This window comes from Talpa europaea (genome assembly GCF_964194135.1).
Source record: "Talpa europaea genome assembly, chromosome: 2".
NCBI classification, from domain to species: Eukaryota; Metazoa; Chordata; class Mammalia; order Eulipotyphla; family Talpidae; genus Talpa; species Talpa europaea.
The window spans coordinates 58,141,035-58,167,317 of NC_140068.1; the positions used below are offsets into that span (position 1 = coordinate 58,141,035).

The 26,283-nt window shown below is 34.4% G+C and overlaps 1 protein-coding gene across 3 annotated transcripts in view; it reads left to right on the top strand.

Moving 5' to 3' along the window:
• The window catches only part of RNGTT (RNA guanylyltransferase and 5'-phosphatase), a gene marked incomplete at both ends in the record, with an annotated part of 240,335 nt that overhangs the window by 101,459 nt on the left and 112,593 nt on the right, over window positions 1-26,283 (top strand). For 2 of the 3 annotated variants that reach the window (XM_084228320.1, XM_084228322.1), the window contains one exon: window positions 14,635-14,703. The exons of the other annotated variant lie outside the window; for it this stretch is intronic. In XM_084228320.1, coding sequence (XP_084084446.1) covers window positions 14,635-14,703 — 69 coding nt within the window. The remainder of the gene's footprint in view (window positions 1-14,634; window positions 14,704-26,283) is intronic. 3 annotated transcript variants of the gene reach the window in all.

Sequence of the window (26,283 nt, forward strand, 5' to 3'; positions counted from 1 at the left end):
AACAATTATATATGTTAAAGGACAAAACAATTTAGTGTGATGAGTGGCATTGTTTTACCTTTTTGTAAGTTAAGGAATGTCTAGTTTAATTGAAGGCAGCTGGATTTTTGTATTCTTTTTTTATTTAGTTTACTGTGATACCATATGTCATGTAGCCTCTGAAAAACTGCATGGTGTACTCATCAGAGAGTGATGTAAAAGGGTAAATTAGTGCTTAGTATTGTTAGGAAAATGGCTTTGACTGCATGGACCACCTGAAAGGGTCTGAAGGACCCCCAAATGCCCAATGCACACTTTGAAAACCATCATGAAGAGGGGGTAAGGAAGGGTAGAGGAACAGTTTGCCCCATGATGACGTGCACACATGGAGAGCATTCACCTGGTTTCTGGTGGGTAGAAGTCTAGTGTTATCTATGGTGGGCGGTGGGGAAATGGGCAGTGCTCATTTTTTTGTTGGTCATACTTCAGCTGCCTGCATTGTTTACCGAGCTTCAAAAGAGATCAGTCAGCCTTGAAGTTCTGGTGGCATGTCGACTTTTTTGGCCTAATACAGGTTTGAAGTTTTCAATCTACGGTTTTCAGTAGATGTTTTGGAAAACTTGTATCAGAGTTGCTAGACAGACTACATTTTAACTGCAAAGCTCTATTATTGTTTTCTCAGTCTGAGAAGCTGCTTTTTACTTTTTATATTTTATAGTTTTTTCCTTTTTTTTTTTTTGAAAATTTCGGGGCAGAGTAATCTTTTGAAAGTAAATGGAATGAGCACTTTAAAATTTTAGCTTTTTTTTTAAAAAAGATTTATTTATTTATACAAGCACTGGGTACAGTCAGAAGCGCGAGAGGGTGAGAGGATTCATCAGAGCCAGAGCGGGGGAACAGAACAGGAAGACTGATGAAGTACACTGCTGAGGGGAGCAGCGAGTGTGGCAGGAGAGGTCTGCGCGTCATGTGGGACCCTCTCCTGCCGGGGATGGAACTGGTGCTGCAGAGGCTGCGGGCAGCTTTGCAGCCCAGCACTCAACTGCTGCGCCACCAGGGGAGGCACAATTTTAGCCATTTTTAAAGCAGTTAGATAGGCTGATAAATTCTGAAGACAAATCATGAGAAAAGATTCTAAATCACAGGTGCCCTTCTAGTGCTTCTAGTGCATATTTGGTTCTGCAACTTATAACTAGTGAAGTATAAGAAGGTTAACAGAGAAATCCATTGTTTGTAAAACCATGTTTTCTGTATCTTGTTTTACCAAGTAAGATGCCATTGAATGTATTGTATTTACTTCTGGATAAGCAAGAACTCTGCCAGTTAAACTATGATATATCACTGATTGTCCTCTATTTTCAGAGATGTGGAGAAATGTAGACTCTGGAATAGGGAAGTACATATTTCCTGAATGAGAGAGGGACTCTGTATTTCTTCACATTAGCTTATTAAATTGGCTCAAATAAATCATACATTTAGATAGTATTAGACCAGATCAAGGCATCTATTTCTTTCACTTTATTTTTCACCGGTGTATCATCACTGTTAGCTTACTTAGTTTTTCACCTGTGTATCATCACTGTTAGCTTACTTAGTTGAACATGTGTGCTATGTTCAGAGTACGGTGGAGGATAGTGGGAAATTCTAGAATGAACACATGGGATGTGGCAACTGTATCTATGATGTGCAAGGGAGACATTTAAAAACAGTGGTCATAATCAGAGCATTATTACATACCCAGTGTTTTCTGGGAAGCAATAGTGAACTATTATGCAAGAACAATGCATAATATTGTGCTTTGCAATGAAAGAAACTCCAGTACCACTGTACAGCAAACCATGATTACAGCCACAGATCAAAGGTAAGATTTGTGTATATTCAAATAAAGAAATATTAAAAATGTATACATATGTCAATCACATGATGTGTAGATAAATATATACACACAGAGATTGAAAATGTGTTGCATTTATTTAGAAAAGATTTTAAGTTAGTATTTCCATATTGAATGTTTAGATTTTGCAAATTTTTTGTTACTAATATTTTAATGAATATTTTTATAGACTACTTAGTAGAAATTCATAAGTATTTCTTTGGGAAAAACTCCAAAAATAGAATATAAGATTTGTGACAGACTCTGCCTTTATTCATGTGGTAACCAGGTTTCTGAGATAACCCCAGTGAGTATGAGCTGGATCTGTAACTTGCTTAACCAATAGATGGCAAATGTGATGGAATTTCGTGGTGATTTTCAATTTATTACCCCAGTTCTGAATGCCTTCTTCAATGTATATTCTATAATTGACAAAATTTCTTTAAATATTTTCATCTGTTAAGAATTTTTATATTTCATAAATAATTTTTCACAGTTTATTCTTTTTCTTCCATTTTTACTTAAGCATTTTTTTTAGAAGTTTTCCATTTATATGGCTCATCTTGTTGGTATTATGCTTATTTGTGTATTTTCTTATAAGGTGGTCTCTCCAGTTGATGATAGAAATATGTCCTGTTAAAATTTCTGTTTTTGGTATGGTGTCTACAAACCACAATGTTACTGAATACTTGAATTGTGGCGAGTGCTATTTTTTAAGTTTAAAATTTATTTAGATCTAAACAATCACATTGCTACCATATGAAATAGCACAATGTAATGTATATTTGAACTAAATTTGCTAATATTTAGGATTTTTGTACAATATCGTATATTGTTTTCATTTTTAAGTAAAGTCTAAATACATTATCTTGGTACAGTAACCTGTGATCTGTTTCTTGCCTGCCTTTCTGCTCATTTTCTATAACTTTGTCTTTTACTTGTCAGTGTTTTATATTTTTCTCATTTACATGATATTTTATTTCATTTAAAGATAGCTGAACTCTGCTTGGAATTGTCCTTGGATCTTATGGCTGCCTCTTTTTCTTCTCTGCTCAGTATTACCTCCTAAATAAGTCCTTTTTTGATCTCCGATATTTTTCAACAATACTTTACTAAGAAAAGTTTAAATACATAGAAAAGTTGAAAAAATTTTGCTATAAATGCCCGTATATTCATCACCTAGAGTCTGTGTTTTACTATACCTACTTTAATGTTTTAATGAATTCATCTATTCCTCTATCCACCTATTAGTCCATTTTCTGGATATATTTCAAACTAATTTGAGGACTTCCATTTATTTTTAATTTTAGATTTATTAAAGTGTTTATCTCTTTGTTGGAAGAGTCCTTTACATATCCTGGACATCAATCTTTTGTCAGACACGATTTTCTGATATTTTCTCCCATTTTGTAACTTGCTGGTTCATTTTCTTACCAGTGTCTTCTGATAAGCATAAGTTATTGAATTCACTGAAGCTTAATTTATCAATTATTTTTTCTCTTATAAATTATGTCTTGCTTAGGAATGTGTTTGTCTAACACAAAGTCAGAAATACGTTGTTTTCTTCTGAGAACCTTGGGTTTGAGCTTTTATGTTTATATGTATGATCCACCTTAATTTTTGTATGTATAGTGTGGGATAGAAGTTAAGGTTCATTATTTTCCCCCAACATGGATATCTAGTTATTCCAGCACTATTTGTTGAAAACTTCTTTCCCCACTTTGCATTGACATCTTTGTCAAAATTAAATCACTGTATTATAAATGCTGATGTATTTGTAGATTGATCCTCTGTTTTTAATTGGTATCTCATTAGTTTTCACCCTTTATGTGAAAATTCCTTTCCATGCCACACTTTCTGTTAAGATAGATAATGTGATGCAAAATTTATTACTGTATTTCAAGAACCTAGAATACCACCTGGAAACTGCTGAGTGAATAATAGAGATTGTCCCATTGTTGATAGTAGATAGGATTGGTTTCATAGTTAGTTTTTGTATTCATTATATAAAATGAATTGGGTTATTTCTAGCTTCTTCTATAATAGGGAATAGTTAACTTACACTTGTAGTGGACATCGGCTTTTAAAAGAGAAAATTAAAAAATATTACTCAAGTTTTAACATTTTTTATGAGCAAAATGTAATAATACGTAATTTTTAGAAAGTTATCAATTTTATTCATAATTTCAAAATTATTGTTGTTTTCTATACACCTGTGTAACTTAATTTTATAATAATCTTGAGGGGAAAGCCAGCTGTGTGTTTGATTCCCTTCTCAGTTTTGACTTTATTTTTGTGAGCATTACCAAATTTCTTATTTCTCCGTTTGCCCAGAAGAAGAACTGGAGTTCTGAAGAATTGCCTTGTGTTTCTTGGATGAAACAGCACCTAACAGAATGTTTTCAGATTTTGAGTTTGTCAAAGTTTTCCCCCTTTCCATTTTTTTTCTTAGTTATAGCTTTTTTCCCTCAGTGGTTAGAGAATGTAGTTGGTACAATCTTTTTCTCTAGGAGTTTACTAGAGGTTTTTTTTTTTTTTTTTTTAATTGCTCATCATATTTTGCCTAGAGATGATAACTTTTGCTTTTCTCCTAATACAGTTTTGGCTAATATTTAAAAAAATTAATTTAGCATGTTTCTTTCTTCTGTATATTTTACCTTTTATGCATTTCATGTCTTCTGTATTGTGTTATTGGAGATCTTAAAATTTACTATTTTCACCCATCTGTTTTTTTTAGCTTACTGATTCTACTTATTTTTAGTGTGGGTTTTCCCCCAGAAACTTACTGCGAATATAACTCACATGCTTTCTAAGATTTAGCAAGTATTTTCTTTATATACTGTTTTTAAATAATTTTTTTCTTAGGTAAATAATGGATATACTGAAATGTCATAAATTTGCTGTTTCCAAAATTTTCATGAAATAACCAGACTTCTGAAACTCATACAGATCCATAAAACTACCAGAATTACAAAAGCCAGATTCTCTGTATACCCTCTTAATTTTTATCCCATGTCCCGTTCTCTCCAGGAATAATCACTATCTTCATTTCCATCACAATACACATGTATCATCTGAGTATATCATAATTTCTCCTTTCTGCTGGTATTTGGGTTGTTTCTAGTTTTGGGCTTTTACACATAGTGTTTGCTGTGAACATTAGGGTGCACGTGTGAATGTTACTTTGTAATGTATATTAACTCAGGAGCAAAATAGCAAACAGGCCTGAATATATGGTCTGTTTGAAACAATACAAAAGACTCTTAAAAGAATGCTCAAACAGAGCTCATAGGGTGAGAAGGGATCAAGGTAGGGAACAGGTCACACTGTTAATGGGTTCTCACCCACGCACACAATTGCAAGACCACTAAGATTCAGGGTCCACGATAGTGATTATTTAACAAGATATTGGGAGACGGGGCTTCCTCACTCCTCCCTGGCCTGGTTGCATGGGCCTGCGAGTCCCACTTTATTTCTGTTTCTCCTCAACAAACTTTTTTCTTTCTCTAAACAATCCTCCTCCCCCCCAAAAAAAAAGATACTGGGAAAAGGAAAATTTGTGGGGAGGGCCACAAATGGCCAGCTGTCTCACCCTCAGACAATGTCTGCTGTGTCTAGAAGTTCAAAACAGAGGTGGCTTGTGGAAGAGGCAACACTGCAGCAGAAATAGCAGTTTGAAGCCTGAGCTGGCTGTGAACCAGGCAATGATGTAACCAACACCACCAGTAAGTGGGTGGTGCCAGAGAACCAGAGGCTATGGTCAGCTCTTTTGAGATTCTAGGCCACACTGGGCCAAGCCTGTCGGTGCTCCTTGTCAGAGGTAGGGTTGGAGGCAGGTGCAGTTGCCAAGTCTGTGTGAAGATCTACAGAGATGTGGAGGTCTAGAAGTCTATGAAATCTGTACAGTCCATGGAGTCCATGAAGGTCTATGAAGGTCTGGTGCATCCCATGGAAGGTTGATTGCTCAGTGCATCTTTCTCTTCTGAGGCTGGGAGCAGAATCCTTCGAAGGTGGTCTGATGAATACTACTTCTTCAAAGGTTGCAGCAATGTTCTTTGAAGGTGGTCCAGTGAATCCTTCATCTCTCTTAAGAAGCTGGTTGCACACAGATTCATCTGTGTCTACAGGTGGTGGGCCATAGCTTCATCCCCCAAAAGTCATCTTGCCCCCTGGCCTCTGGAGGCCATGGGGATTCAGTTACAACTTGAATTATGACAAAGATGATAGTGGGGAAGGAATGGGTCTGTTCAAATGTAGTGTTGGGTCAGTTGGACACCTTCTCCTTTATGTTGTTGAGAAAAATTGGCCTATATATTTACTTTCTTATATTTAAAAAAATTAATATATATTTTAAATTGCTTATGTTTCTGGAAAGTTGAACTGAAAGTACAGAGAATTCCCATAGGCCCTGTCTTTTCCTAGCAGTTTTCTCTGTTATCATCTAGCATTAGTATTTGTTACAGTTGATGAACTGTATTAATATTATTATTAACTAAAGTCCTTAGTTTGCTTTAGGATGAACTGCTTGTGTGTTATATGAATTTGGACAAATGCATAAAATGTCATGTATCTCCCATTACAGTATTATACAAAATAATTTCACTGCTCTAAAAAATTATTGTATTATACCTATTGAACCCTTTCAGCTTCTAACATTCATTGGTCTTTTTCCTGTCTCTGTACTTTGTCCTTTCCAGAAAGCCATGTAGTTAAAACCGTAAATAACCATATCAAGATTGTCTTCTTTCACTTACTCTTATGCATTCAAAATTTTTCTGTATCTTTTTGTGGCTTGGTAACTATCCCCTCCCTCCCGCCCTCCTTCCCTCCTCCTTCATTTTTTAAAGCACATTTAGGTTCACAGTAAAATTGAGTGGAAAATACAGAGCTTCCCATATACTCCCACTGTTACACAACTCAGTGTCTGTGCTTTGCCTGTTGATCCCTTTCTCCTTCCTAAGTCCTGACAGCCATTAATCTTTTTACTGTCTTTACTTTTTCATTTAACGTGTTCCAGAATGTCTTAAGGTTGGAATCACACAGTATGTAACCTTTTCACATTTGCTTCTTTTACTTAGTAATGTACATTTAAGTTCCCCCATCTCCTTTTATAGCTTGTCAGATCATTTTCTTTTAGTGCTGAGTAATATTTCCATTGTACAAACATTGTACCATGGTTTCTCCATTCACTTACTGATGGGCATTTTGGATGCTTCTCAGTTTGGCAATTGTGAGTAAAGCTGTTGTAAATATCCTTGTGCAAGTTTTTGTGTGGATATAAGTTTTCAGTTCTTTTGGATAAATACCAAGGAGCATAATTGACTGTATTGTGTGGTAAGATTATGTTCAGTTTTGTAAGAAATCACTAAATTGTCTTCCAGATGGCCGTACCATTTTGTATTCCCTACCACCAATGTATGAAAGTTCCTGTTGCTTCACATCTCCAACATTTGTTGTTGTCAGTGTTTTGGATTGGGCAGTCAAATAGATGTGTAGTGGTATCGCATTGCTTTTTAATTTGTGATTCCCTAATGACATCAAATGTTGAATATCTTTTTATATGTTTACTTGCCATCTGTATATCTGTCGTGGTGAATTGTTTGTTGGGTTCTTTTACCATATTTTAATTGGGCTATTCATTTTCTTATTGAGATTTAAGAGTTCTTGGTATATTCTTGAAAACAGTTCTTTATCAGATGTGTCTTTTGCAAATATTTCTCTCAGAATGTGTTTTCATTCTCTTGACATTGTCTTTATAAGAGCTGAAGGTTTAAATTTTGAAGACGTCTAATCTATCAGTCTAAATTGTATAATTAGGGAAATAGCAGTGACAAAAACTTGTAATGAGTTCAGGCCAACTGTTTCTCACAAGGTTATTGTCATTCAGATATTAGCCCCATGTTTGGGATCTCTAGCCATCTTTACTTATGTCAAGTTAATGATTAAAAGTTCTTGAGTCCCCAGGGGCTCAGGTTTGATAATTCATTAGTGATTTACAGAACTCAGAAAAACACTGTATTTATGATTATAGTTTTACTTAAAACAGAAGGAGGAATTGCATAGGGCAAACTCAGCAAAGCTTCTGGTTGACCTCTCCTGGGGTATCTTGTATAGCACTACCTATGACAGTATTCAAAAAGGAAAAATAATTGCCAGCTGGGGAAGCTCCCTTGAACCTTTGGTGTCCAAAGTTTATAGTGTATTCAGTCACACACTGCCTTCATGATCTACTTTTAGCAAGTCTTCATTCCCTCCTACATATTCAGGCTAGTACATTTAATCTTTGATTTCTGTGGAGGTTAGTAATGTTCCAAAATCTCCATCTTAAATCACACTGGTAGGCTCTCCAGCTGCCAAATTCCTCATAGTATCCAATAGATAACTCTTGTCATGACTTTCTAGGAGCTTAGATACCTTGCTCAATAGTAGATGAGGGCAAAGGCCAAGACCTATCTTTTGGTAAGTTATCTCTTTAACACCCATTTAAACAAAAGATGAATTTTTGAGTGAGAAGTACTGTTTTGCAATTTGCTATGTTGTTCTTTATTTGAAAACCTTATATTTTGCAAATAAATGTGATATCTCCTTTGTGTTCAAATCACAGCCTCTTCCTACATTTCTTTATCACTTTGATTTTGTCCATTGTGACATTCAGACTAGCTGTTTAGTTTAGATTTATTTTTATTGCCATACTTATGTGTTTATGGCTAAATATCCATTCTATTCTTATATTGTTTCTATAAGTGCTTAATATATGCCATCTAGTAGGTCATGCTTTTGTATCCACATTACCTAAATTTTTTACCAGCTGCAATCTGGGTTAAATACTCTGGAAAATATTTAGGAGAGGTTGCCCAAATAAAAAAGAACTTTAAAAATCCTGCCAAGGAAAGTTGGATTGTAGGCAGTGAGAATCAGTCAAAGATGTTTAGATGTGACTACGACTCATAAATAATTATTTTGCTTAGAAAGTCAGTTCTGGTAGTAGTATGTAAATATGGTTTGGAGAAAGGAAGTTAATCTACAGACAGGATGACCAGTTAGCATCCCATTCCTGAGTTCTCCCCGGAGATAATGAAGGTAAATAAGAGATGGCTTGTGACAAGTGTTTAACAATGAGAAATGATTTTAGCTTTTCTTTTTTTAAATACCCCTTTACTAATCTTTACACAAGGTAAATTAACCACTCTTTTCTTAAATATTTTATTTTATATAATTCTTACGTCATTTTTCATCTTTGTACAACGTATGCATTTTCATTTTGGTTATATTCCCCATACAATTGCATCCCCGCCCTTATTTTGACTCTAGTTCTTCCTCTCCCTGCCCTCCCAAATCCCCCCCCCCGACTCGTAGTGTGTCTCTGGTTTATACTTGCTTGTTGATTTTGATTATTACTTTGCATTGATTTGTCTTTTTCCTGGTCTCTTAATTTAGGTTTTCTAAATTCCTGCTATGAGTGAGACCATCCGGTATTTTTCTTTTTCTTTCTGACTTACTTCGCTAAGCATGATCCTTTCTAGCTCCATCCATGTTGCTGCAAACTGCATGTGTTTATCTTTTTCGATTGCTGAGTAATATTCCTTTGCATATATGTACCACATCTTCTTGATTCGGTCATCTATTTTTGGACATTTGGGTTGTTTCCATAGCTTAGCTATTGTAAACAGTGCTGCTATAAACATAGGCGTGCAGGTGCCCTTTGGAATTACTGTTTCTGTGTCATTGGGGTAAATACCTAGGAGTGGAATTGCTGGATCTTATGGAAGCTCTGTGTTTAATAGGTCAAGAAATCTCCACACAGCCTCTCCATAGTGGTTGGACCAGTTTGCACTCTCACCAACAGTGCAGGAGAGTTCCTTTTTCTCCACAACCTCGCCAACATTTGTTGTTGCTAGTTTTTTTCATATGTGCCATTCTCACTGGTGTAAGATGGTATCTCATGGTAGTTTTGATTTGCATTTCCCTGATTACAAGTGATGTTGAACATTTTTTCATATGCCTGGTGGCCATTTGCATTTCCTCTTCAGTGAAGTTTCTTTTTAGCTCTTCTGCCCATTTTTGACAGGATTATTTTCTTTGTTGTTGAGTCTCATCAGCTCTTTGTAGATTTTTGTGATCAGTCCTTTATCATGAGAGTTGTGTGCAAAAATGTTCTCCCAGTCGGTGGGGTTTCTCTTTGTTTTTGTTATTGTCTCTTTTGCTGTGCAAAAGCTCTTTAATTTGATGTAGTCCCAGCTGTTGATCTTTGCCTTCACTATCACTGCTTTGGGTGATGTGTCTGTAAAGATGTCTTTGATGTGCATATCACGTAGTGTTTCGCCTATATTTCCTTCTATGTATTTTATGGTTTCAGGTGTTATGTCTAGTTCTTTAATCCATTTTGAGTTGGTTTTTGTGCATGGTGTGAGGTAGTAGTCAAGCTTCATTCTTTTGCGTGTAGCGACCCAGTTTTCCTAGCACCATTTATTGAACAAACTTTCTTTGCTCCAATGCATAGTCTTTGCTCCTTTGTCAAAGATTAGTTGACCATAAATCTGTGGGTTTATTTCTGGATTTTCTATTTGATTCCATTGATCTGTATGTCTGTTCTTGTTCCAATACCATGCAGTTTTGATGATTATGGTTTTGTAGTATAGTTTGAAGTCTGGGAGTGTGATGCCTCCATTCCCTTCTTTTTTTTTTTCAGGAGAGCTTTGGCTATTTGGGGTTTTTGGTGATTCCATATGAATTTCATCAATAATTGTTCTATTTCTTTGAAGAATGACATTGAAATTTTTATTGGAATAGCATTGAATCTGTATATTGCTTTTGATGGGATGGCCGATTTAATAATGTTTATTTTTCCAATCCATGAGCAGGGGATGTCTTTCCATTTCTTTGTGTCTTCTATTTCTTTCTTTTTTTTTTAAAGATTTATTTATTTATTTATACAAGCACTGGGTACAGTCAGAAGCGCGGGAGGGTGAGAGAATTCACCAGAGTCAGAGCGGGGAGCAGAGCAGGCAGAAGGACCGAAGTACACTGCTGAGGGGAGCAGCGGGCAGCAGGAAAGGTCTGCGCGCCATGTGGGACCCTCCTCCGGTGGCCGGGAGCAGCCGGGGATCAAACCGGCGCTGCAGAGGCAGTGGGCAGCTTCGCAGCCCAGCGCTCAACCTCTGCGCCACCTGGGAGGCCCTCTTCTTCTATTTCTTTTAACAGTGTTTATAGTTTTCTTTGTATAGGTCCTTTACCTCTTTTGTTAGATTTATTCCCAAGTATTTGATTTTTTTTGTTTCGATAATAAAAGGGATGGTTTTTTTTTGATTTCTTCTTCAGATTTATTGTTTGTGTAAAGGAAGGCTGCTGACTTTTGTGTGTTTATTTTGTATCCTGCCACTTTACTGAACTGATTGATTAGTTTAATTAGTTTTCCTGTAGAGTTTTTGGAGTTCTCTATGTATATTATCATATCATCTGCAAATAGTTATAGTTTGACTTCTTCCTTTCCTATTTGGATTCCTTGTATGTCTTTCTCTTGTCTTATTGCTCTGGCTCGGACTTCCAGTATTATATTGAAAAACAGTGGTGAGAGTAGACATACTTGTCTTGTTCCAGATCTTAATGGAAATGCTTTCAGCTTTTCGCCATTGAGAACGATACTGGCATGGCCTTTATGATGTTGAGGTATGTTCCTTGTATCCCAAGAATTTCAAGGGCTTTTATCATGAATGGGTGTTGCACTTTGTCAAATGCTTTCTCAGCATCTATTGATATTATCATATGGTTTTTATATTTCTTTTTGTTGATGTGTTGGATAACGTTGATTGATTTTCGGATGTTGAACCATCCTTGTGTCCCTGGCATGAATCCTACTTGGTTGTGGTGAATTATCTTATGGATACATTGTTGGATTCTGATAGCTAAAATTTTGTTGAGGATTTTTGCATCAGTGTTCATTAGAGAGATTGGCCTGTAGTTTTCCTTTTTTGTGTTGTCCTTGTTCGGTTTTGGTATTAGTGTAATGTTGGCTTCATAGAACGTGTTTGGTATTATCCCTTCTCTCTCATTTTTTGGGAAGAGTTTGTGAAGGATAGGCACTAATTCGTCTCTGAATGTTTGGTAGAATTCATTTGTAAATCCATCAAGTCCCGGGCTTTTGTTTTTGGGAAGGTTTTTGATTACCATTTCAATTTCGCTGCTTGTAATTGGTCTGTTTAGGTGTTCTGTTTCTTCTTTATCTAGCTTTGGGTGATTGTAGAGTTATAGGAATTTGTTCATCTCTAGATAGTTGAACTTGCTTCCATATAGCTGTTCATAGTAGTTTCTGTTTATTCTTTTAAATTAACCACTCTTAAACCTATCTTACAATTTATATTTTTGTTCCACTCAAGTTCTTGGGATAATAAATTCCATGTGTTTTCTGCCTAACTTATGCTTTGTTTTGTATCAGATTGTTTTTATCTGTCCTATCATGATTCTTTATCCAAACATGGATTCTGAAGCTGAATGATATGGGTTTCCAGTAACTTGCATTGTGACCTTGGGCAAGTTCTAAACTTCACTTTAAAATGTGTATAATATTGAATGCTGTTTCATTTGATTGGTATGAAGCTAAAATGATGTAATATATGAAGTGTTCTTAGAACAGTACCTGATGTATAGTGTTAGATGTGTTACCTCTCTTCCTCTTCCTGGCCTCTCTCTCTTTTTCCACTGTCATGGATATGTAATTAGTAATCAGTTAACATTTGAATAAAACTGATTCATGGAGGAAAATGTAATTGCTTTTCTAGTCCCTCAAATTCCTTAAACATCTCTATTAAACACACTTACTCTAAAATGACTATTTTACGTAGTTCCACATTAATCAGAAGTCATAAACTTGTAGGCATCATGAAAGTTAACATCATATAGTACTTAAAACATTGAATTTACTTGTAGATAAGGAGTCCCTCTCTAGCTCCTCATAGCTCTCAGAAGTCCCTAATTTGTCATAGGCAGTCCTGTTCAGATTTAGGACCTGGCAACCTGTAGGCATTTACGTTTGGTACCTCCACACTAGCCTCTGACATAGCTTTTCCAGGCTAGAGACAGATGGATATCTCTTAAACACTTAGAAACTAGGATTGCTCTTATTTTTCTTTACTGAACTGCCTTCAGTTTAGTGAAATTACAAATTTTGAAGAAAAGAAATGGCAGAGAAGCTGAAGTCACAGTTTGGGAGGAGAATCACAGATTTTGTTGCAAGTGAAATATGCTTGAAATTTAGTTGTTACTTTTGGTTTGCAAATCTCCCCCCAACTGTAGTAGTTACAAGAGATTGTGACTGAAAAAAAGAGATGTATAAGTCACAGTCATAGCCAACATTTTAGATACACATATTTGAATCCTAGAACTGTCCTGAATGTTCTGCTCACTGGACAGACTCTGTATAATATGACATTACCTGACTCTGACAGTGTGTTCTTTTTTTGTCCCTGAAATGTAGAAATCAATGATTAGAGCCTCCATCAGTGATATTCATGTTCAGTTCTTCAAAATAATAAAAATCTGTGAAGAGGAGCATTAAAAACCACTTGCTCAGAACTAATGAGAGAGCACTGGACCTATAATTGGTCAGAAATGGCATTAAAAAAACTGTTATTTGTGTTTTGTACTATGTATCCCTAGTAATGCATTCTCTGCTTGAAAAATTGATTTAAAAAACCAAAACCAAAAAGGAATGACAAAGGTTAAATTATCTGCTTGAGGTTTTGGGGAAAACATAGAATATGTAGTTTTGAATTACAATCCCCATTTCTGAACTAGTTTATGATAACAAAATCTCAGCTGCATCCCCAGCCTCCTGTCCTTCTCTGCCAATCCCCACTCAAGTTTCTCTGCCATCTCCTTTTTTGTGTATGTGTATTTTGCATTCTATTTATTAGGTCACAGAGTTTCTACTTTCACTTTGCTTTTAACCTGTCTTTTTATGTTGGCTCAGCAGTGCATTTTAAAATACATTTTTAATATTTTATTCATCATTTTGGTTGTTGTAGTTAGACTTTATACTTTTTAATTTTTTTATTTAAATTTTATTTTTATATTCCCCATACAATTACAACCCACTTATTTTGACCCCGATCCCTCCTTTCCCTGCCCCCCAACCCCCATAGAGTGTCTCTGGTTCATAGTTGTTTGTTGATTTTGATATTTTCTTTCTTATAGTTATTCTTTTTCCTGGTCCCTTATTTAAGTTTTCTAGATTCCTGCTATGAGTGAGACCATAGTTTGTTTTTTTTTAAAGATTGATTTATTTATGCATACAAGAGCTGGGGTACAGGCCAGAGGTGCGGGGGGTGAGAGGATCCACCAGAGACAGAATGGGGAACAGAAGAGGCAGACTGACTGAAATACACTGCTGAGGGGAGCAGTGGGTGAGACAGGAGAGGTCTGCTTCACTATCTAGGCTGCTCTCTGGTGGGCCGGGGATTGAACTTGTACTACAGAGGCTGCGGATTGCTTCATAGTGCAGTGCTTAACCCCTTGCGCCATCAGGGAGCTCCCAGACTTTATACTATTATTCAAGAATATCTCGTCTGCTATGGAATGGAGATCTTAATATATTAAAAAAAAAAACCTCATAATATTTTAACTTAGGTCCCTCTGTATCACCCTATTCCCATTTCATATTTTAGTTCTTGAAGCTTAAGGTTTAAGTTTTTAGAAAACTTACAAAAGTTAGGATAGTTTTTGTATTGATTACTGTAATTCTAAAAAATACTTTTTTTTTTTTTTTTTTTTTTTTTTTTTTTTTTTAGCTGCTTGAAGGAAATTTTGCCAAAGAAGTCAGCCATGAAATGGATGGACTTATTTTTCAGCCCATTGGAGTAAGTTTGTGTGTGTGTGTGTGTGTGTGTACACATTTACATATATACACATACATTTGTACATTTCTTTCAGCCATATTCATTTAGGGTTGATTACTGCTGTAGGTACTGCTTTTCCTTGAAACAAATTATTCATTATAAAATATTTGTACCGAATATATATCAATATAATATATCAATATACTAAAATGACAGGTTGCTTTTTACTTAGCTTAAGATTAAACATAGCTATTCATTCTCAGTTCAGTCTTGTAATATTATTTTTTAAGATTCTTGTCAAATGTTTGAAATATAAATTAGAAATTACCAATAGCATTACATAAATGCTAATTTCCTACTATAGCCAAATATACCTTTATGCCTTAGTATTTCTAAAACTTCATTTTGCTATTGATGAGTAAAATTCAGAGTTATTAATACTTGAAGAAAAAGTGAATTTTTTGAATATTTATTCCATGTCAACATTTTTGAAATTCACTGAAGAACTTTCACCTACTTAATAGTCAGATAATATATTTATAGTAAGTTGTGATTTACTCTGTAGTAGGGTTTCTCAACCTCAGGGCCACTGATGCTATTGACTAGAGAACTCTTTGCTACGAAGAGCTCTCCTGTGCATAGTAGGATGTTTAGTGACATCCTTGGTCTCTACTCACTAGATGTCAGTACTACCTCTGCCACCTCCCCACCTCCAGGTTATGATTACTAGAAATATGCATAGATATTGCTGATTTTCCTGAGAGCAAAATTGTCCCCACTTGAGAACTGCTGCTCTGTAGAGCAATTCTTCTTAAAGTGTACCCGATACAAGGAATATTAGCATCCCCTGGATACTAGTTATAAGTGCCACTCACCTTTAATTTGCTGATCAGAAACTCTGGAAATGGAATCCAGCAGTTTATGCTTTCATAAGCTCTCCAAGTGACTTTGATGCATGTTCAAATACGAGACCTAGTACACTGTAGATAGAGTTATATTTCACTTGCTACACCTCATCACATGCAGCATTTTGCCTCATTAATTCTGTCGTAGAAATTAGGGTGTGAGCTAGTTGTGAAGTTATATTTAGAGACATCAAGCTAGGTGCTTGGAGAAAATGGAATGGAACTAATATTTTGCATACTATTAAACACAGTATTTTACATGCTTCACATAAATAGTATAACTTTGCTTTTATGCAAATTTAGATGTTATTTGACATGTGATTGACTTCTGTCTTTCTCCCATATCCTTCCTTCCCCCAAAAAGTGAGTGAACAATCTTTTGTGTTTGAGGAGATGATGGAGGAAAGGTAGAGACCTGGGACATAAATTGTACAAAATACTATCTTAGGAAGATGGAAGTTAAATCTTTGAATGTCAATAATTTCTAGGTCTAATCTTCCTAGACTAAAAGAAATAAAATTTGTACAACTATGTGTTAAACTCATGGTTCAGACCCATACATGTATAACATTTTTCATATGTGTAAGACAGGTGTCCTTAAAAATATGTGAATCTCTTTCTGGGATGTCTAGTATAATCAGTTGACTTATTAGTCTGTTTCCATTCTATTGGGTTGTTGGAAAAGTCGTGATGTATTTTTTTCTGTTTTTTCAAGCAAAAATGCATCATGACTTTATTAACAGTGACTTTGTAATTACTGTCTGGTAAGTCATGTTTTTTTTTGGCCAGGATTTTCTTAAACATTTGGTTTAACATGTAAGTTTCAACATAAGTTTCTCAGGGTACAACAATTCTTGTTAAGAAATTAATTGAATTGCTTTGAATTTAGATTAATTTGGAGAATATCAACATGTTTACAATGTTAAATATCTTCTTGAATAAAGTATAGGTCTTTCTGGTTCTTGAATTAGACTTTAATTATTCAGGTTATTTATATCTAGATTTTTTTTCTGTTTTTATAAAAAAATGATGTCTTTAAAAAGTTTGATCCTTGTGGATTGCCACACTGCTAATTTAAGTAGTTGGTTCAACCACCTTGCTATACAGTCTTAGTTCTAGTGATTGTTTAATTTTTATGTATTGGCTTTAACAATAGCTGATTGGATGAGCAGATATTTATGCCTTGATCTCAACTTGAAAATGAGGCTGAATTTTCTCCATGCAGTATGTTTTTGGTAGACTTCTGTTTGATGTCCTTTGTCATATTAAAAAAAAAAATGTATGTTTCTAATCGCCCCCCCCATATTAAAAAGCTTTGATAGTTAAAGACCTCTTCTGTGTCTGTTGAGATTATCATGCCATTTTCCTTTTTATAATATTTATGTTGCAGATCACTATGATTTTCTTATGTTGATCCTTTCTTGCATTCTGGGATTAATAATAACACTCTGTCCACCCACCCGTCCACCCAGCCACCTACCCATCTATCCATCCATCCATCCATCCATCCATCCATCCATCCATCCATCCATCCATCCATCCATAGATAGATATGAATAATTTTTAAATGTACCTTTAGATCTGGGTGTAATAATTTCTTAAGAATTTTACTACTTTATTTCTTACAATTTTCCCCTCTTTTTTGTATGTGAAAAGATTATATTGTATTTCCATATTATTATGGGAAAAATTTTGTAAGTTCTAAATAATACATTACACATGCTGATGATTTTTCTTTTTCTTTTTCTTTTATATATATTTTACATCATTCTTCATTTTTGTACAATGTATGCTTTCTCCTCTCAGGTGTATTCCCTGTGAGATTCCCACCAGAATGTAGAGGAAACAAATAAGGGATCAGGGGGAAAAAGTAATTATAATAAATTAAAAATCAAAATCAACAGGCAACTATAAATCAGAGACATTCTGCAGGAGAGGAGGATGGAGAAGGATCAAAACGGGTGGAAAGAGCAAAAGGGATAACTATGGTGATGGCACATGATTTTTAAAAAATTTTTTTTGAGCAGTCATTTGATTTATAAAAAGATGCAACAAAATTTTAAATGATGTAAAATAACCTTTTCAAAACAATATCACAAAGTGGGTTTATTTAACCGTATTCAGGTCATAACAGAGCAGATAGATGATTGTAGCAGTAATTCATGCTCACAACATGTTTAATGAATTGGCAACAAAGAAAGTTGGTTGAAGGTAGCCAGAGGAACTTTGGCTCTTGAGAATTAGAACAGAGGCTTTCTCTAATCACTTGCATCTACTCCGTGTTGTATCTATGATTAGAAATGTACATGATAGGAACTCTAGGAATCTTCTGGATTCTGGATTCTTCCTTTAAGGTTTGGGTCCACTGTGGCTACAATGTAGCACTTTTTTGTGCTGAGCTCTTTTCAGGTTTTAACCTTTTTCTCATCTCTGAGACTAAGCATTGGCTTTCTGATCGCATGCTTCCTTGGTTCTTTTGCTCCCCTTATCCACACTGTATTTCTGTTTCTTCTTGCTATGTTCCCATGATTTTGAAAGTCAATTAAAATATCATGACTTATCCTAAAAAACAAAGCACCCAAAGTGGCATTCCTAGAATGTAATATTTTTCTGCTGTTTTTTTTTTTTTTTCTCTTTTCCCTCCCTATTTCTACAGAATGTATTTATGCTGCTCTTTCTTGGTTTTCTGTTTTATATATGATTTGCTGCTTACTACTAATAAAGTATTATAAAGTACAGCTTATAAGACTTATGGGTCATTGTTTTGTGTGAAACCTAATGTTCTTTTCTAACTTTTCTCTTTGATAGTTGTTACAGTTAATTGCCAAATAGATTTAGAAATAAAGTCACTCAAATGATTATTTTCAAAGTAAGAAAGATCTTGAACATGCTTTTATTTATGACACTTAAGAAGTAGTGACCACCTCACAAGGTATCCATTGATAATGTTTTTTATTTCACAAATCTATGGGCTTCTCTAAGGTTATTAATGCTTTTCTTTCTTATTTATCTTTAAATGTCCAGTGTCTAGGATAGTGTTTGGCATACTAGGTCTAGACAGATTTTTTTTTTTAAATGAAAATGTATCTTGTCTTTCTTCACTAATCTTTTAGACTTGACAGATTTTATATTTTACCACTGTAGGCAAACATTTTTTAAATTTAAAACTGCTTTATTTTCCTTGTTGCATGTGTATATGTATAATCTAATATATGCTATATCTTACTAAAGAAAATTTGCGTGACTTTCTTTACATTCTTTTGTTCTTTACAACATCCAGAATGCAAACACTAGTTCTTCATGAAACAATAACATGAGCTTTGCTACTTGCATATTTTCTTCAGAGACTTCCCAGTGGGTTAGGAAAGGTCCTTTGGTTAAGACAAACCACTAAGTATCTTGTTGACTCTAGTTCATCATCTGTAAAATGTATATAACTCTTAAGAGTTTAGCTCGGAAATTATGTGATGATCTTAGATGATTAATGTATGTCATATAAACTAATATTTAATCATTCCTTCTTATTGTCAGTTTCTGTGAAAGTATATCAGGTAAAGAATTTTTAATAAAAGAGAATACTTATTTTACTTTTCCTAAAGCAATTTATTTTGAATGGAAATTTAGACATCAATTTGCAATCGATGAAATAGATTTCTTATGAAGTTTATGCTGTCACTCTTGCATGAATGTATTTCTATTTTTTTTCTTGGCTATCATTTCAATAGAATTTTCATTTTTACACACTTTACCTCTTAACTTATTAAGATTGTTCAGTATATGGAATGGCACGAAAAAGATCACATTTTGTTCATCAGTGATGATATTTGTCAGTGTCTTATTAATTTAGCACAATAGATTCTTAGTGTATATCTACAAAAGATACCTTTCATTAGAAAAATATTTCACACCTGCCTATTTTGATAGAAGTTTGATTGGTAGAAGAGCACTATACTGTACTAGTATTAGTTTTTCTTTGGCTGTTCATTTGCATTTTCCATGAAATTTTAATAATTTCTATCTTTTTGATACATTTCATCTATAATTTCTCATGATAATTTCCTCTTTAATTTTTTATTTCTTTTTTTAAAGATTTATTTATTTATGCATACAAGAACTGGGGTACAGGCCAGAGGTGTGGGGGGTGAGAGGATTCACCAGAGACAGAGTAGGGAACAGAACAGGCAGACTGACTGAAATACACTGCTGAGAGGAGCAGTGGGCAAGTCAGGAGAGGTCTACTGCACCATGTGGGTTGCTCCCTGGCCGGCTGGGGATCGAACTTGTGATGCAGTGGCTGCGGATAGCTTCATAGACTGCATCTTAACCCCTTGTGCCACCAGGGAGGCCCTAATTTTTTATTTCTTGAAGGTACACCCTTATCTACTCTGTTCCTCTTAATTTTTACCCTATAAAATACCTTTTACAGTGTTTGCAGTGTGCCCTTTGGTGGGACTGCTGTTTATAGACTGGCATCTGACTGTAGGAAGGATATGGCTCTTAGTCACATGTCTATCCAATCTATTTAATTCAGTGACTCTTTTGCATCCCTACTTATTTGTATTAAATTTTCTAGAGAATATTCTGCATATAAAATTATATTTATTTGCTATTTAGAATAAGCTCCACTTAGCACGAATCCATTTGTGGTAAGCATGAGGCAAATTTCTCACTCAAATGTAAAGTTTCATTATATTCAACTTTGTACCTTGTTATTTATTTTCATTATTTTGCTTTTGCAATTTCAATTTGATTTTTCTGTTCTTGACTTAATGTGTCCTCAGTTTTGGTCACCATTACAGAAATGGTCCTTTGTATTCCATTTTCAAGCTTTTGCTACGCCAGAGCCCCTGGAGAGACTGTACTTAACTTCTACGCAGAGATTTATGACTTTTCTACCTCTTTTAGGAAATGAAAATAGAAATTTCTGCTAAATAAGTAAGCTTTAATAAAATTATCAAATACTAGTTACAGTGTTATGCTAAAGAAAGCAGAGTTTAAGATATTTTTCTAATAATTCCTGATTTATGATTTCTTTTTATGGTTTTCAAAGAAGAAAAAAACAAGTTTTTTCCTTACTGTAATTCTTTGGGATTGAAAGTACTGTGTTTATACATTGTCATCAGTTCCTTTTCTTTACCAGGTATAATGACCTTTTATGATTGCTATTGCATATTCAAAGAAAGACCTTAATTTTCCTTTTCAGCTGCTTTGTGCCTTCTATATGAGGAGGTAAGAAGTGAGCGGATTACAGACAGGTGTAGCTTCCAATGATGAGAGTGGGTATGGTTTTAGATGGTCCAGGAACCAGAACATTAAATGACAGTGCATCACACCATGAGAAATTTAATTCTCTTCCAGTTTTATTCATTCTCTCACTTTATATGGAGAAAGGTAGTTTATTTCTAGCTTTTATATCTAAGACTTTGCTAATGTTTACCTTTTCAACAACAACAAAAGTGTTGTTATGCTATTCAATAGGGCAAAACAGTTACTGGATTTTAGTATTGAATCATCTCCATCATTTCTACTTTTAAGACTGCTTATTTAGGATAAGTTGTATTAATTTCTGAGGGCTGCTATAACACATACCACAAACTTGGTGCCTTAAAATAACACACATTTATTCTGTTATAGTTTGAGGTCAAAGAATCAGTTTCACTGGTTTGATATCAAAGTGTTGGCAGGCCCATGTTCCCTCTGGTTGCTCAAGGCAAAAAATCCATTGATTTTATTGCCATTTTTGGCTTTTAGAGCTCTACTTTCCTTGACTTGTGCTCCCTTCTTCCATCTTCAAAACTAGCAACAAGACAGCTTGCTTCAGTGGTTACATTGCCATCTTCTGTGTAAAATTTTCCACTGCTTCCCTCTTAGAAAGACACTTGTAATTGCATGTAGGTTCCACTTATAGTCAAAAATAATTTCACCTATTCATGGGTGATATGGTGGTGTGAGATTTATGGGCATTGCACCTGAGGGGAGAAATTAAATATTGTACAAAAATGAACAATGGTGTAAGAAAAAAAAAATCTTTCTTAAAAAAAAAAAAAAAAGTAGGGCCTCCCTGGTGGCGCAACCTATGAAGCTATCTGCAGCCACTGTAGCATGAGTTCGATCCCCTGCTGGCCAGGGAGCAACCCACATGGTGCAGCAGACCTTTCCTGACTCGCCCCTGCTCCCCTCAGCAGTGTATTTCAGTCAGTCTGCCTGTTCTGTTTCCCACTCTGTCTGTGGTGAATCCTCTCACCTCCTGCATCTCTGGCTTGTAACCCAGCTCTTGTATGCATAAATAAATAAATCTTAAAAAAAAGTATACAAAAACAAGACCAATATTATCTCTCTCTCAATATGCTTAATTTGATCACACCTGCATAGTCTCTTTTGCCTTATCAAGGTGACATTCACTGGATATCTTTGGGGTCCATTATTTAGCCTGCCATAGGTAGTTTGATATGTTTTTTTATATTCATTGACCCTAATACTTAGTGAAATTTTTGTTTGTTTTTGTAGCATATAAAAATTACCTTCCTCTGTTAGATTTTCTATTTAAAGTAAGATCTAAATGAGAAGTTTAGTACCCTTAATCAGGCCCCAAATTTTTAAATGTAATTTCTTATTTATCTTTTGGGGAGTCTAAAACCTTTTGATCAACTCAAGCCTTAATAATTAACTGCAGGCAGAGTAAGTGATGGACACCTAAAATGAAATAATACAATTTATTACAGGTAACCTGTATTTTTTTTTTAATCAGGTCAAAATGTGTTTAAGTTTTTCACACTTTATTTTATGTTGGGGGGTATCCAAATGTTAGAATCTCTAGTTCTTTCCTCTAGAATTCCTCAGCATACCCAGAGACCAATCCACCAATCTCTTGGTTGGTGGCATCTGCCTGGCTGTTGGTATTCTCAGAATCAAGGAGCTAAGGGGTGAAGGTCTGTTCTTCAGCAGTTAATCTTTCATTGAACTCCTCAGGTTTTGGTTTTCTTGTGCTTTAATCTTCTGGACTGAATCTTCTGTCCTTTCATTTTCGTGCAGAATGAACATATATCTTGCCTTTTACCTGGGGTGGAGGTGGTCTAAACACTGTTAATATAGCTTTTCAATCAATGTCCTTGTTTTCTTATCATGTCTCAATTGTGTGTACACATGCCTATGTGCATGAGCACACATACACACATATCTCATTTCTCATTTCTATTTTCCTTACTATAACCTAACTCATTCCAGGGAACTCAGCATGCAGCATGCATTGCTTTGTATTGGTATTTGTTTTTGCACAATTTCTGCGCTCTGTGAACTTCTCTATCCATGTTCTATCTTTCCAAAATGTATTGACATGTTGTTTTCTGTTGTCCTCTTTCCTCCTGTTTTTCTTTTCTGTTGATATCTTGTTTTCCTGTTATTCTTGTTTTCCTAAGATTTCAAATATAAATGCACATATTTATGAATAAATATGTGGATATAAATGCACATGTTTAACATGTTTGTCAGAAAATCCCCCTAATTTTTCACAATGTGGTATTGCATCTGTTGGCTTCCTTGAGCCAATAGTTCAAGTAAATGGAGGACTTTTGAATGAGTGGCTTAAAGTGGAGAGGAAGTCCTCGTCAAGGGTAGGCAAAGCTTGGTTTTTTAACCTGCAATCCATTCTCTGATAGCACAGAAATACTCTGAAGGCAAATGAAATGGCAAAAGGTAGAGGATTACTGGTGTATTTTCTTGTGAAAGAACTTCTTGACCTAAGTATACTTAGTGCTAATTTCTTAAATCTCTCTGGAAGTTAATTCTGTTCCACTATATTAATTATAATAAGTGAATTAAATGGAAGAAAAAAGTAGAAGATAATACAACTGCTGGGAAAAAGACTATTTTGAATCCTGGCCAAATATTGAAAAAAGTGGTAAAGATACTATATTAAAATGATGATTCTGTTGGGGGCAAACACCAACTTAGAAAAGAACGTGTTTACTTTTTGATTTAATGTTTTATTTTTCAGAGATGTGAACATAAATACTTATTACTTTTATAGGAAGAAGGAAATAAAAATTAATAGTATATTCAAGAAAAGAAAGCTTAGGTATTTTGTGTTTATAAAGAAATGTACAGTAGTTCCCACCCCCTGTAATTATCTGCAGTATTATTTTTTGTGGTTTCGATTGACTGCATTTCAGTTAACTTTGATTCTAAATATTGTGTACAAGAAGATATTTTGAGAGGGCGGGAGAAGAGTGACAGAGTAACACTACAGTCACTTATTGCAACATTATAATTGTTTTATTTTTTGCTATTGTTAATCTCTTGCTTAATTTATAGATTAAACTTTGTCATAGGTAAGTATGTGTTGGAAAATACAGTGTATATTTAGGTTTTGGTACTATCTGTAGTTTCAGGCATTTGCTGAGTCTTGTAATGTGTCCCCATGGTGAGGGAGGACTGCTGAACTACTGTACAAGTATCCGATATTTACTAAAGCACTGCATTTATTGTCTTGAACTCCTTGATTTAAACAAAACAGGTTAAATTGCATTTACAGAACTATAGAAAATCACAGCTAAAAAGATACTTTGAAGATTTACCTACTTGAATAGTTTCCAACCACTAATTTCCAAAGTTCTAAGATCCATGAATTGCTATAGGGAACCATGTATAGGGACAGGTTATTAGGGTAAGCATTTTGTTTATATCATAGCAACCCTGATTAATTTGTTTTATCTATTGTACATCTAGATATGATTGTGTTTTAAAAAGAACTTCACCTTAGGTAAATACCATTTTATTCAGCTGCTTTTTTTTTTGAAAGGCCAGTAATGATTTCTTTACATTGCAAAATGAAGATGATTTTTCAGTACTTATCTTAGTCATCTAGTGTTAGCCTTTCCTACTGTCCACTTTCTTGAAATGCTGTCCTCCTTGGCTTCTGTGATATAAAGGACCTGATTAATAGTTTCATGCTATTTCTTTTCTATCTCATTCAATCTTCATCTTCTATTAACCACTGTAGTTTGGAGTTCATTAAGGCTCATGTCATAGACTTTTATATTTTTTCTCACACTCTTTCCTTAAAACCTATGGCTTTAGTTATCTCCTATAAGCCTATTGTTCAGGCTTGATTTCTAATAAAGTCCAGATTTATTTATCTAATTGCCTACCCCAGTATCACCCTTGTAATTGCATTAAAAACATCAGAAACTCAGTATATCTTAAAACCTGATTTCATCTCTATTGCCAAAACAGTCAAACAAGCAAATAATGCAGATGGTACAAACCAACCTTTCCTAGTCTATCTGCCTCAGTTACTTCAATGAAGAATTGTGATGTCATATTTGAAACCCTGCCCTCTTTCATCCCTCTCATCCATCTCCAAGTCTTGCTTTATTTCCTAAATATCTCTTAAATTATTCCCTTTTTTTCCCCATCACTGCTGACACAGCTCTAATATGACAGAGCATTTATTGCCTCTTGCCTGAGCCATTGGGGTAAAGGCTCCGTAACTGTCATGCAACATCCACACTTGTCTCTGCCCAGTTCTTCCTTTATACTACTTCCAGAATGATCTTTAATCTCTAGTCGTTTCCCCTTACTTTTAGGTTAAAGGCCAAAATTATATCTGAAGCCATTTATTCTCTTTATGACAATGGTACCTTTTGGTTTCCATATGTAATTTGCTGTTGTCCCAAAAAATAACTAGCATTTTTATTTAAAGGTGACTTACTTACTTTATTCACAAACTGTGTTTTTTAACATTTGACAGTTACAATTGACAGTATACTAAAATATTTTGAGAAAAATTTTTGGTATTTTTTTTAAGTGAAAAATTAACTATTTAATGTTTATATTTTATCCTAAGGTATAAAGTTAAAAATTTCATCGGATAGAAGTGATAATTTTCAAATTGAATTTTCTATCTGGTTATTAGTCTATATCATAAACCAGTTAGGTTTTATTAGACTCTTATATGTAAGGTTTTTAATTTTATGGTTTTGTTGACCTTTTAAATTGCACTTTTTTGTGGTTTATCACCACAAATTGAATATTTGTATTTATTTTTAAATGACTATTTTGAAAGGACATTTTGACATTTTAATATGGTAGTAGATCTTCTACTTGAAACTACTAGATCTTTTGATTTAATATATAGAGTTGATAATACTTGTTTACTAAGTTTTATAAAGATTTGATACTTTGTGATAATAGCTGATTAATTTATAACCTTTTAAAAATAATGGTTGATTTTACTTTATCATATAGACATAGTTTCTAGATAAGAATTTTTGTGCCATTAATTATTGCTCTAAAATAAAAAGTTACATATGATGAATTACAAAGTTGAGGTAATAATAAAGGTATTGGAAGTATCTGTTTTACTTCAAAAATGACATTGGTTAACTATACTGTAGCTAGTAAAATACAGCACATTTATTTCTATATTGAGCCTATAAGTATTTACTCTCAAATAATGATGATACAATTTTTTTAAAATGTTGTCATCACTATCTTGACTTTCTCTAAGGTGGGTCAGCTTGATTTTATGTCTCTGGCATTAATGAGTTTGCATGTAAATTGAGTCAATTTTGAATTTAATATTGCTTTCTTGTGAAATATTGTTTTTATTAAATCTTTATTTTTGCCAGGTATATTGAATATTATGGATAGGTTGTAAAATGAAAATTGGAATTAGTCTAATGCCTTCTCTTGAAGT